This window comes from Osmia lignaria, chromosome 6 (genome assembly GCF_051020975.1).
Source record: "Osmia lignaria lignaria isolate PbOS001 chromosome 6, iyOsmLign1, whole genome shotgun sequence".
In the NCBI taxonomy this organism is placed as follows: domain Eukaryota; kingdom Metazoa; phylum Arthropoda; class Insecta; order Hymenoptera; family Megachilidae; genus Osmia; species Osmia lignaria.
The window spans coordinates 5675834-5689939 of NC_135037.1; the positions used below are offsets into that span (position 1 = coordinate 5675834).

The 14106-nt window shown below is 37.6% G+C and overlaps 1 protein-coding gene across 8 annotated transcripts in view; it reads left to right on the top strand.

Annotated features, from left to right (window-relative positions):
* Positions 1-14106, top strand: part of LOC117601432 (uncharacterized) — a 255838-nt gene that overhangs the window by 114732 nt on the left and 127000 nt on the right. Inside the window, exon 1 of one of the 8 annotated variants that reach the window (XM_034318151.2) lies at positions 13373-13441. The exons of the other annotated variants lie outside the window; for them this stretch is intronic. Within the exon in view, the coding sequence (XP_034174042.1) occupies positions 13431-13441 (11 nt within the window). The 5' untranslated portion in view covers positions 13373-13430. Of the gene's footprint in view, positions 1-13372; positions 13442-14106 lie in introns of those variants that run through there. 8 annotated transcript variants of the gene reach the window in all.

Sequence of the window (14106 nt, forward strand, 5' to 3'; positions counted from 1 at the left end):
TATCGTTTCGCCTTGGGGCCGATCTCTTTTTATCAAGTCGCGGCCACGAAGAACGCGTTCGACGAGAGAAAGAGGGTTAGAAAGGGTCGAGACCGAAGGAGAAAAAGAAGATCGCGGATGTACGGTGTACATGTAACTGGTAACGCTTAGTGCATGCCAATCGTAGGTCGTATATCTCGTGATACCAGTAACTACAGATACAAAAAAACTGGACATGCCTTTGTTCTAGGGGTCCCAGACACCCCTAGATGAGATTAGGTCTGCATGCAGGGAGCACCAGCTGGTATGATTATCGTACCTGTTTTACCAGTTCCTCCTTTACATCCGAAAAGACTCAATTCTCACTCATCTTAATGCCCAAAATATTATCCTTCATTTGAAAAATTAAGGAACCAAGAGATATTGATTAATTTATTAGATCACCTCTTCTCATTGTTTAAAAAAAAAATTGTTACCTTATCATCTGACAATGAGTCTAATGAAAATTTTTAAAATACCTCTTGTAGATTTCAGTGAGTTATTAGCTGAAAGTAAATGAAATTCTAATTATAACGTTTCTGACTACCATGGTCGCTTCCATTATAGCGTTCATCTTGTTAGGCTTTCAATCTTTCCTCGCATCTCTATAAAATAGTAATCACAGAAGCGCCAAGGGTCAAGAATTCCTTCACCGATAAACTACCCCTATAAAACTGGCGGGAAAAAAAAAAATTATTTGCGGCGGAAGGGACGAACGAAACAGGATCATAGCGGTGTTCAATTAACGATTATAGAGCGTTAGGGATCATAACTCAAAGCGTTGACCGACCAGTATCCGGTGTAATTCACCTCCCTCGTGCGGTCTCTTTAGTTTTCCTATCCCCGTTCCTTCTTCGATGGTTTTCACGGTGCGGTTACGCTTGTAGAAAAACGAACGAACCTGCATTGCTTGAACAGGACCTCGTGGCTTGTTTCTTACCGCAAATGTGCGCCACGGTCAGGCCTGACTCGGACACTGATATATTAACCGAGAATCGGAAGGATTAAAAATGAATTTATTATCGTCGAAAGGACAGAGACAGGGGGACGAGGAGCGTAGAAGAATCGGGCTTCTCCTCGAGACTTTACGTATGTACAAATGTGTCTTGATCATTTTTATGCAGCACGCAGACAGAGATTTATTGCTATGAAATTAGCGTAACAGAGTTTCGTGATTAAGCCTTGGGGTTAGGTTATTCAAGAGGTAATTTCGAATTCGTCTTGTATCGAACTGTATATTAACCCTTCGGACGATCGATGCATATGGGTGTCTAAACATAATTGTCACAGTAATTTATAATTCTATATTTAAATTTTTGATACAAAATGCAGCTATAAAATTTATAACACATGCTTTGAAGGATGGAATTATTACTTCTTTTATTTTGAATTAATAATACGCTGTTCAGAATGATCTGTCCCCAAAGGGTTAACGTAATTTAAGGACCTCAAACCTAAAGTTTGATATCCCCAGGCCCAATTGGATAGAAAATTAAATTAAAATTGAAGGAACCATGGAGGAACAGAAAATTCAATCTTTGAAGGAAAGACAAGAATTTTGGAGCGTAGGTGTGCTTTATTCGAGGTATCAAAATGGCACCTTAAAACAAATAATAGTACATACAGTCCTGAGTGCCGGCGCCGTCAAACGAGCGTCGCATTCTAATGGTTTCCGCCTGTTACCTGCGGCTTAAACGTGTTAATAAGGAACAGTGTGTTTTCAATTCAGTATATTACTCCACGGGAAAAATGTCCATGGCAAAAACAGCGAAGACCATATGCGACTGTATATATCTTCATCTCGGATCAGCCTCGCGTGTACGCGAGCTTGTAAAACACACAAATACCATCTTGATCGGTCAGCTCCTTAATTACATTAGAAATAGAGGGGAGAAATACGAATGAAAGAGACAGAGCCACTGAATTACGTTGTTCCTTTCGAGCACTCTATTTAAACGTCGTTTATGATACCGGTCCGTTTCCCATGGAAATTAATTAATACACCGGCGTGAGTCGAAGGGAGGGAAGACAATGCTCGAAAAGGAATAAATCGTTATCTTTTTTATTGTTGCGCCACTTAGCTGCGAGGTGGAGGCGCGTCCACGGGCCCTCCGCGAAGAAGGCAAACGCGACTGTTGTGTTTTCAAAAATGATTTCCGAGAACGAACCTTGAGAGATCTCTCACCGATTGCCGGTCCACTCCCACGCGTTCGAGAGGCAAACTCCTCGCCGACGCGACGCGTGGCTCGTAAGGCATAAAACTCCGCGGAATCGTTCAAGGTGAAGCGGCCTCAAGCAAACAGGCGAGCGAGCGAGCACATCACGGACCCAACACGAGCTCAGGTCGTATGGAAGTCGTGCATCACTCTCTCGTACCCTTGACTCGACATCGGGGGTCCGCATTTTATGTCTGCGAACGACGCTCGAGGTTCCAGCCGGTGCCGCGACGCTTCTCCGTTCAACCTCCAGACGACCCGGCGTCACTTGTCGCGAATAAATTAACGTCAACGGCAAGCTTTTTTCTCGGCCAATTCGCACTCAACGTTGACACGGCACTGCCTTTCTAAGCGGCAACATTTTTGCGCATCTAATAAGTCTTCCTATCGAGAAGGCTATTAATTCATGATCCTCCAATTAGCCTCTTTGGGACCTTAGAGATAGTCTAGACCCTCGTAGGATCACAGGACGAATACAGGGATGTCCGATTCGGCAACGTACCTTGAAATGGGTCCAAATTTTCTACCTTTCGACGCGCTCGAAGAGAGCAGTTAGAATACAGACGTCTTAGAACATGGTCCTTCAAAATAAAGTGTATACCTATGTTTCACATTCTATTTATTTAAACCACCTCCTACACTGTCTGAATTCATCAGGATCAGAAATATACTTCTTTGCAAAGTTGGTCTTCTTCGACTTGCAAGTTCTCATGAAAATGCAGGGAATCCTTGACCTAACTGTGTTCCGTATCCGTAAATCCCTCCTGCTGTTTGCATCGTCCCTGGTTCGCCGCACGGTTTAACCTCCAGACGGTGCACGGTGTCGTGTCTATCAGATGGTTGTGCTGCTCGGCTGCCTCGGCAATGTCAGTACCCACGACGGCCAAATGTGCCTGCTTCTTCGTGTACTCGGTCCGTACTCGTTCACGGTCTGATTCTTCCCCGGACGGCGATTCGTTTCCCACATTTTTATTCCCTCGATTTCGCCGCTTCTCTTTCTTCTCCCTTCCAACCGTTCCACTCGGTTATTTATCATTGCTGGATAGGACAAGGTAATTTCTTCGCCCGTGAACTTTATCGTTCGAATTTCATTTCCGCTACCAGCCGTGGAATGGATCCTGACTAAATCAGCTGTGAAAGATTGCCAATCCTATATTTCAACACATTTTATGCGAAACCAGGCATGTGTCTTATGGAGTCTCTCTAGTATCTTTGAAATTTTTTGTAGGTTTATTGAAATACATTTCAATATACATCTTCTTCTTTTATATTGCCATTTTTTCTAAGGAGGTCTCTATGCTCGATACTGTACCCTATTACAATAGTCAGAAGTTGACTTATAACACTAAATCTACCGCGTGAAGACAAACGATCGTTTTAAAAATACGTATGTGAAAAATATACAATCAAGAATTCTATAATTTGTAAAACAAATGCGATGGAAAAGAATAAAATAAACATTTATTTTAAAATAATCTTCATCATAATCTTAATCATAATCTTCACTCTATATTAAGAAATATTTTTTTAAAGCAGTCATTTGACCCCTCACGGTCGGAACAGGTATAACATAAAGTGTCTGGAAAACGTCACACGAGGAGGTACCTTTGCCACGACCTCTGCCGTAATCGCGGTCGGCTGCACATCTGCATAATATCCGTAACTCGGTTGTTCGGATTCATCGATCTTTATTCGGCGAAATAGCTGAAGGGTCTCGTCATACATTATCATAACATTAGCATCGACGAATTCGTGGAACTCGGTGATTTGCATATTCCACTCGGCTAATACGTATCCACGTTCCGAAACGTGTACACGTACATCTCCATCGGGACGGTGTGTTTCGTTGACTATTCAAGGTCGACCGGAGAAGTGCCACGTGGCGGTGACACACGCGTTAAAGTCGAACAGAGGGACCAACTTCGAGGGAATCGAAGAAAGACCTCTCATTGGAACCCCACGCGTCATCTTGACGCGCTGTTACCATGTAAAAGAATTTTTCCTCCTTCCTTTTTTTCCTCCTTCTGTCCGCTGCCGTTTGCCAACCCAAGGTGAAGACGATTCTTTCGTTCATTTTTTTCCCTTCCCTCTCCATGACACACGTATCAGGAAGATTTCGACTTTTGCGTCGAATGATCCGGACCAACGGTGTTGGAATTATTTTATGGTGGAGGAATAATTAAGATGGTTATTTTTAGAAAAGTAATTAGAAAGAGCTGTATTTATATAAATTTCATAGAAATTATTCAAAGTATTTGGTTAAATACTTTAACCCTTTGACTGCTATGGACGCACATATGTTTCTTGTATATTTTAATCATAATCAAATAAAAATTACATACTATATGTTATCAGATTATAATAATGCGATAAAAAAATAAATTGAGATATGGAAGAAAAGAAAAACTTAATTTTTATTTCGTACACACAAAACGTTTAAGCTTAGAGTACTTAGCAGTCAAAGGGTTAAGTAACGGAGCGTGGATCAGTGGTGACCCAAACTTACAAAACATATACCAGGATATTAACCTAAAATTAAACGTATAATTTTCAAACGAAAGAGTTTCATAAGTTGGAAGAACAATACGAAATACAGAATTAAATTAAAACTGGGGCTCTCTCCGTGGTCCGTCGTTCGAGGATTGAAAAAAATTGTTAGCTATCCACCATGGGTATTTGGAGGTTGAACTTTTGTTGAAAGCAGAACACGCCCTTTCAGGATCGTGATTCTGTTTTTTTCTTCTTTTTTTCTTTCTTTTTCCATCGCCAGTTTATTCATCCGGAAGTATCGAATACACCCTTCGGGACTCCTCTGATCGATCGTTCCTCCCGCGTGCATTTACCGATGAATGAACTTATAAAAGTTTCCGTAGGGCCGGAGCTGGTCGATCGTAAACTCAATCGCGAATTTCTGGCAGATTGTATGGAAAGCGAACATTGGCAGTTAGTTTGGAACACCGATTGCATCCGCCATCCTATGTACAAAGTGTATGTCTACGACGATATTTCACTGTGATAGACACTCTTTTGTTTGTTACGGAATTGAGAATGAAAAGTGTTTTCAGTGGAAAACGTGTTCTCGTAGCAGGATTGATCTGATGTTTATATCGATGCTGCAATTGTTTGCTCGTGAAAAGGGGAGTATTTCCATTCTTCTTTTCTTTCGTTTAATAACCATACGTTGTGTAGATAGAATATTGTTTTTCCATTATTGCAATTGATTTAGATTTAACTCTTCCAGTAGTATAACCATACATTTATTTATTTGTATTTGTTGTTATTGGATAATATTGCATTTTAATTCGATATTATAATTTTTAATGAAAGAAAAATCTGAATTTAAAAGACTTAATTTTGCGGCGAACATAATGTACAATCTCTGAAACACGAATACAAATCACTCTTCTGATTGGGTAATATTAATATTCATAGTTTGGAGTAAACATAAGAAACGTTCTGTCGTACCGTAATGTTTCCAAATTAATTGCTGATTGAAATTGTCAATCAGATGAAATTTCCTTGTATCAGAGATTGCCAGGAAGTCGTCAATTTAGTATATCTCACTATACAAATCTGACTTTACACTAACTGTTTCATTAATTAAATATTCATGGCGTCAAATTAAGCAAACATCGAATAGTAACAGGTTTATAAATTTCTTTATGGGAAATTTTAAATTCCTAATGAGTGATACGGTGGAATATCTTCATAACATAATTAAATGTTCTAAATTTTATTTAACAAAAATTATTTTATTATTAATATTATTAGCATCAACGTTTTTATTTTTAAGTGTCAGGTGATTATAGTGCTTAGTAATTAATTTATATATAGTAGTCTTGATAACTTTTCGCATTCGGGGCTGTAGGGGATGAAATTTTTGGCAAACGGGCACTTAACAAATGCCTCTACCTCAAAACTAATACATAACAAAATGTTCCCAAAATAATTGAATACTTCACCAGTATTGGTTAAAGTATAATATATATGAAGGACAATAAGGTTCTCCGAAAAGTTATCGAGCGGACAATTATCAAGAGCCTACTGTATAGTCATCCATAGTAGAGAAAGGGTTAAACTTTGCAACAAATTTTCATGTAACCTATTAATAACTAAATGTTCCACAATTTTCACAGTGACTTCATCCTACATGATCTCTATAACTTGTCTTCGAGTTAGGCTATTTATCTCCCAAGTAATCGTTCCAATAGCGATAGATCCATTGAGATAACTCTAGCGCTTATTTTGTTGCTTATCAACGAAGGACATAAATTACATAATGCCACAACAACAGCAATATTTATAATTGAAAGAGATTCTCGATTCGTCAAGGCTAAACTTCTCTACCAGTTGTGATTTATCTCGGTTTGATAACGCGAAAAGTCTTAAAACGTTTATTAATTCCGTAATGGATGATTTCCGCGAGGATATAGAAGACACACGACTCAAGACCAGATAAGGAGATATTTATGCGAATGAATAATGAAAGCACGAGTCTGGGAACATCTTAAATTTCTCCGTTTACAGGTAGACTTACCTGGGAAAATATATTCGAAGTGAAAACACGTAGGATTAGGAAGAACGTGTACTGTTTAAAAACTATTAGCAAATTGTCACTTGTGAATTATTCAACAGTATCAATAAGGAAATATATACATCTTGTTTACTGATTTTTGGGAGCAGTTATTTTGGCGGTGTTGAACTGTTGGGTAACTCGACGAGCACGAGGAAAATTACTTTATGTAATTCATGAAAATTATTCGTTTTGTAATTCGATAATTTCGTACATTTACAAGTATGAACTGACATGACTCAATCTTGGTACTCGTTTTATTACTCGGCCACTTGAATGCTTCCTTCTAACTCGACCAAGGTGAAGCTTACAATGCGCGTATTGTTTCGGTTGAACCGACAGTTATGAATTAGCATTGATTCACCAACTAACTGATTACGTGACTTGTTATGGTATTCTCGACCTCACTGGTCTGTTTCATTGATCGTTCCACCATGAAGAATAAAACTTTGATATTTTTCTGATAAAAATACCTTTATCATAGCAAGAATTGACAATTGCATTTGTGGAAATTAAATTAACTCTTGTTTTCATTAATTTCTAAATTAAGAGAATAAATTAATATTTTCCTATACCCCTAATACAATAATTTTCTTTATAGTACACTCGTTACGATATATCATTTATAATATAGAATATTATAAAATTGATGGTAGTAAACGAGAATATCATGTAAAATGGAAATTTTTATTAATCATTTTATGGACTCGTCAGTTACGTGGAAGATATAAACAGCAAACGACCACTTTCGCGGACCCTGCGGAGAGGCGACTCCGCAGTTAATTAAAATGAAGATGCGTCGATTCTTGGTACACGTTAGCTCGCGTCGCGTCGCCGAGGAAATTAGTCAAGATCTTTTATCGATTCGGTGCCAAGAATCGAGGATAGACTATTAAGTTGACGGGGAGACACGCGACGGGTGAAATGGATGGGACGTCGTCTACGCGTCTCGATGTCAAGCACCAATCAACTGACAGACTCGAGCGAACTTCCGAGAGTTTCTGGATGACGATTCTCTAGAAGACGTTGTTATCGTCTTTTTCAGACGGCAAAATTAATTAAACTGTCCCGGAAACGCGTACTAAAAGTTCTTCATTTCGTCGCGCAATGTTGCACGTGCGTATGTAAATGGTTCGTGGAACTCGTTACCACGGAAAATTACGGACAAGACCACGTTTCCTCGGGTTAATTGAATATCATTATTCTGATTGGACGAGCTTTGCTTTCAGTTTTTAGCGAGTTACATGTGCACTGAAAGAAAATGGGGCTAAATGGATGCATTGCATTAGATTTTATAGCCTAACAATTAACACGATGTAAGAGAAATTGTGCAAGATGCTATCATTTAATTTATTTAATTAATTTAATTTATCATTTGATTTCGTTAACTTGGTAATGTTATTCAAATCTTCTCCATTTATCTTTTTTCATAATTATTTAACGATATTATCTCAAATAATTACATACTGGCACAATTTGTGGCACCTGGTGATAATTATGAGAATTATGAGAATTATGACAATTAAATTCGCGAGTTTTTTAAAAATATTTTATAGATAATTGATAAATCTTGTACCTATCAATCTTAAATCTGTTCGGTATCTCATAATATCTTTACTGTTTTTGATATTATTTCCAAACATGAAAATCAGTGTTGGTATAAAGATCACTCGTTATCTTTTAATTATATGTTTTTATCAAATCGAATGTAAATGGTGCTACAGAGGAAGTATGACTTATCGAAACCTTAATATTAACGGTATTAATATTAAAAGTGATTTAGAAACAAAATAATATAATCTTTAATTATTAATGTGACCAGGGTCGATTAAAGGTATAATAATTAAAAAGCAATAAGTCTCATACAAAGAAAAATTTTTCGTCCTTAATTGTTATTCTATACCCCAAGTGCTTCTATCGGCAAATTATTACGGATAAAAGAAAGATTGAAAAAAGAAGAACTGAAAGGGTTGTAAACACGTATCCCGGCTTCTATAGTAGTGAAGCAGCGATAATTCGAAAGGGGCCATCGTCGTCCCCTCGGTTCTCAATAAACACGATTCCTCCGTGTTCTCTCCTCTCTGACCTCTGCGGTAATAATGAGTCACCTCATGTATGGATAGAATCTCTTGGGGATCGACGAAAATAGCATTCGACGGGTTACATCGTGCCACAGGGCGCAGAGCACGCCTCTTCCTTCTTTTCGTTTTCTTTTTCTTTTTTTTTTTTTTCATTTTAAACCACGAAACGGCGAACACGCACACACCGCGACTGGAATTCTAATTAATTCCGGATCCACGGGACGATAACTGTTTCTTTTATTGGACACGTTCGCAGAAACCGTGTTGATAGAATAAGGTCCGTTGTAAGTACGTCGTATTAATGTTAAATATCTGATGCATAATAGTGTTCGATAATTCCTCGTATTTTGGCCTCTGAAGACGACGGGCACTTTCAAGAAACATACGTGTCTCCTCTTCATAATTTCTTTGTTTCTGTCATACAATTATACATTTATTGGTTATCTAGGTGAGAGGGGGAATTATATGGCGGGAAATTAGCGAGCGTCTATTATAGGTTTCTCGATTTCCTTTTGATTTTGGGAGAACTTAGGATACTTGAAAGTATTGGGCAGATACTTCAGAGTACCTTCTACCTTTACAGGTAAAGGATATGAAGAAATAAGACAAGTGACTGGACATTTGTTCCTCGACAATTCTCCGTAACTAAAGTCTAAATTGCACGAGATTGTAGCCGTACAACAGGCACTTGTTTGTCCCCCAATTGCCTTCTGATCGTCGTGTTTACTTCAGTTCAATTATCGTTACGGAGAATTGTCGCCCGTATATTCTTTTCTGTCCTTGCCTTCAGTACGATCGAGCCGTTTTAGGTGTTCGATAATTGAGCGGTTCAAGGCTCGCCTCGAACGATCGTCCGCGAGGTATGTACTTTCGTCAAAAATGATCCTTAACCGAGCCTTTTCAGATTCACTCACGGTAAATGGTAGCGTGGATTGTTTCCTTTTTTCAAATGATAAATAGCTGTCGCGAGTATTGCCGCTGATCATGCGAAATTGCCATTGATGCACTGATGATACTTCGTCTTCCTTGATTATAATGTAATACGTTCGAGCGAGGAGAAGATACGAATATCTTGGATGTTTGCGTTCTACGAACGGGTTCTGATTGCCAGCGGTTCGGTAATTTGTAAGGAGCACCGGAGATACGTGCTTAGCTTGCAATAAAGTCGTTGCAGAAGTTTTTTCTTCGCCGATGCAATGATGCATTCACAGATGGAGAATTTGATAAAAGTCTGCAGGCTAATTGGTAGGCGCTTTTAAATCGACGGATGCTGGATCATTAAGGAGCCAGTTTTAAATTTTACCTCGAGTCGAGACAGTGACATTTGAGTGACACTATAATAATTAATTTTCGAATGATAGTAGCGGGTCGATTATGATTAGGGGTGTGCGGGATCAACAACCCGACTATTCGTGTTGGAAATTTTTCTCAAGATCGGGCGAGACCGTGGAAGTTTGTCTAGTACATTCGGTTACTCGTCATTTCAGAAACCGAATATCAATTCAGAACCCGAAATTATGGGTACTCGAATAAATTGATATGATAGATAAATTTTCCGCGTCGAATTCGACTCGAACCTCGGTTCAGCTCGGGTACCCGAATTTTGTATCTTTAGTAACCGCATACCTCTAATCATCACCCAGATGTATGAAACGTGTAGAATGGTGCATCGATTGCAATTAAACATTAAAGGCTTTCTGAATTCGAAATTTCCAAAATAATTTCAATTCCTCCAGAATGATAAAGTAAAAATATTTAAATGGAGATAATTACAGACACTAATAATGTATCAATTGAAATGACCACAGACATGGATTACAAATCGATTAACAAAGGGTTGAGGTATACTTATTCAAGCCATTAATAATCAATTCCTGAAATTTCTGTGGTTACGATGATTCATATTCCAAATAATCTGTATAAACCCGATGATTTGCGTGTCACGCATGAATGTACGTATGATATATCTCTGCATACTGCATGCACATCCGGCCTGGTAACTTCATTCTTGGAGCACAGCCCACATCGTCTGTTATTCATATTCCGTCTGATTGAGATGAAATTCCATGTCTAAAACACGATCAACTCTTCGTTTATCTTTGAACTTTCCTTGCTGAATTACTGGGATAAATTGCAATAAATCATTCATTTTTCAGATACAATTCAATTCCTTATTTCATCAATCAGAATTTTTTATTCTAGATTTAAATTTTGAATTATTGAGATATTGTCTTCTAAAAAAAGTAAAATTAGCAAACGTAATGGAAATCAACATTCCTGAATATAAAAATAAAAAACAATATTAAATCTTCCATTTTATATATTCTTAAAAAATATATGACAAAAAGTAAAGTTAGGATAATGTATAATAGTACATCTTAATTTTTTTAATTTTTTGAAAAAGGGAAGTTATATAATTTCATTATATAATTTAATATATTCAACAAAATTAGGCTTTTAGATTCTACACTATGTATTCACTTTTCCAAGAATTTTATTCAAACAATCATCCATGCAGTTATAGTCCTGGAATGTAAATTTTCACACAAAACACAGGTACTTCTTCCGAAGTATACATATGCACATGCATTATGATTGTAGAATTCAAGAGACAGATTGCTATAAACGTTACTCAACTGTACGTAAGCACGAACAATTATCATTTATTAACGTAATAAAATAGCTCTCAAACGATCATTTTATACCTCTGTTAAATTCCTCACACGGGTAATATGTTCAAGTAATAAAACGAGGAAATGAAAGTTTTGCACATAATTCGAATCTATCGTAAGATGGATATTAAATTCTATAAACGAAAACATATGACTATATTTAAAACAGAGATACTAAATAAAATGAAATATTTTTATGTATAAATAAATATCGATAATTTTCTGTTGCCAATGTATTACATTTTTTTAAAATAAAATTCTAAAAATGAATTTTTCAATCAATTTGAGGCAAAAGTATTCTCAACAGTAAACAAATCTCTAGTCAGCATAAGTTCGAGTATCGAGTGTCGAGATCGTTCTTAAATCGAACAGCCGAGAGCAGAAAGCCGGTATGGCGCAATATAATCGAGTAACGAGTCCATAAAGTAAGAGAGGTGCGACGCTGTTGAACAAACGGGCCTGTTTTTAATTGCCAGCTATTATAAATGCTTTTTGCGGACCGATCGGTATCGGTCACAGCTACCGTTGGTGTCCATAGGCGAGAGAGGTGTGAATTGAAGATAATATGGTAATGCCAGGTCCGATATCTTTCGCCCGATAAGAGGCGAGGTAAGGAAAAGAGAAAGACAGGCCGGGGAACGGGATGGTCGGTAGAAAAGCAAGAGCATGTGATATTTTACACGGCCGCAGGACACGCATGCCAGGCCGTGCAGAATCTCGGTGGTATCTTTTCTAAGCGGTTACAAGCGAACTACGGTTGCTCGTGTGTATCGTGTTGCCAGATATATAACGCGTTAATTAAATTCTTATCGGACCGATTATCGCGTTTAATCCATCCAGCCTGCTCGTTTTCTCGCAGCTTGCTTTATGAAGGCGCGAGTTCCACGACCAGGATGCTTGCCACGATAATCGGCCGAATAATATTCGAGCTAGCAAACCAAAGAGGATAATCGTTTACCAGCGACGCGGGAAGCGGGAATTTTTTTTTTTCTTTTCTAACGCGGTTTTAAGGGAAACGCGACCGCCTTGGTCGTCCGGGTGGTGCTTCGCGGTTTTTTTGCGGATTTTCATTTTTCTTCATCCCGTATCCGGATGATAAAATTATACGTGGTTCTCGAGGTTGATACGTGTCAGAATTCGAACCATGGTGGTTGATTTTAATTTTCTTGTGTATGAAAATGTTGATCGCAAGTTTACCAGGTGGGGTTGCAGGAGATCGCCCCTTTTAAATTAGATACGTATACTCGATTAATTAAAGGAAAATTATAATAGTATTTTAAAAAAGACATTTTTTTAACTATTTGATATCATAGAGTGATATTACTTTTTTGATATAATCTACATTTGAATATTTCTTACATTTGTTTATTTATATTTTTTACATAAACTAATCTAAGAAAAAACAGCACGAATGCATTCACGCAACTGTAATGGTTGATAAATTTTATTGCTCTTTACATATATGTATGAAAATGAAAATACAGTGGTTGAGAAAAAAACATAGCACGGTTTGTTAACGTGTAACTTCCTGTGATTATATCTTTTTCCCGCATTAATGCGATGATCTGATTTCCATATAATAATAAACTTTTCCTTGTTACCTTACATGTTAAGATAACAGTGCAGAGATAAATACTCTTATATGAAAAATCTACTTGTCCTTTTTAAGTGCACGAATCTCGTGCATTCAACAGCCACTTTAATTTCATTGAAACATGCAATATTATCGTATACAGTAGAGCTACTAACCGGTCAAAATGTTGATATTTTTCATATTTGTTTACTTAAATTGTTCATTTGTTTCTGTTTCAGGTAAGAACGATACCGAATTTCAAATACCCAGATACATGATTGCTCGATTATCTATTCTATGGATAAAAGGTAATAATAATTAATAATAATTAGACTAATAACTGAAGCGAGAAGAAAAGAATAATTAACAAAGAAACCTAAATTTAGAAAGTGAGGAGGATATTTAATATTAATAATTAGAATTAGAATTTTGAAAATTTTCTCTATATCGCCATCTTCCCTGGAGAAGCCTGATTTAATCGCACATGTTCTCATTGAATTCACAAAGGAAGAAAGTCTCTGTATTATTCTCCATTATTATTTCCAACCGGATATCGTTCGGAATCATCAATCATTTCTCATTTTCAATTATTCACGCCTTCAAACTCATCGTCACGGTGTCGCTCGTTTACGAAACGAAAATACATTTCCGCTCGTTAAACAAATCGATTTCTCTCGATTTCCTTCATCTTTAACTCAGTTTTAATTTGTCTTCGCTTTGCTCGACCTTCTACGAACAACCAGACACACGTCATTATCCGTATCCTCTTTATACGACAAATTATCAGAGATTTATGCTTGCTTCGTGTCTCAAGCCGCGCATAACCAAACGACCAATTATTTTCAATTAGCTCTACCATGTACACCGCTTGGTAATTTCGTAGCTCCGTTTTCGGTTCGTCTCCGCTCGGAGAATCCGCTCCGAGGAGAAGCTCGGAGGTCTGACGATAATTGTCGAGTACCCTCCAATCGTC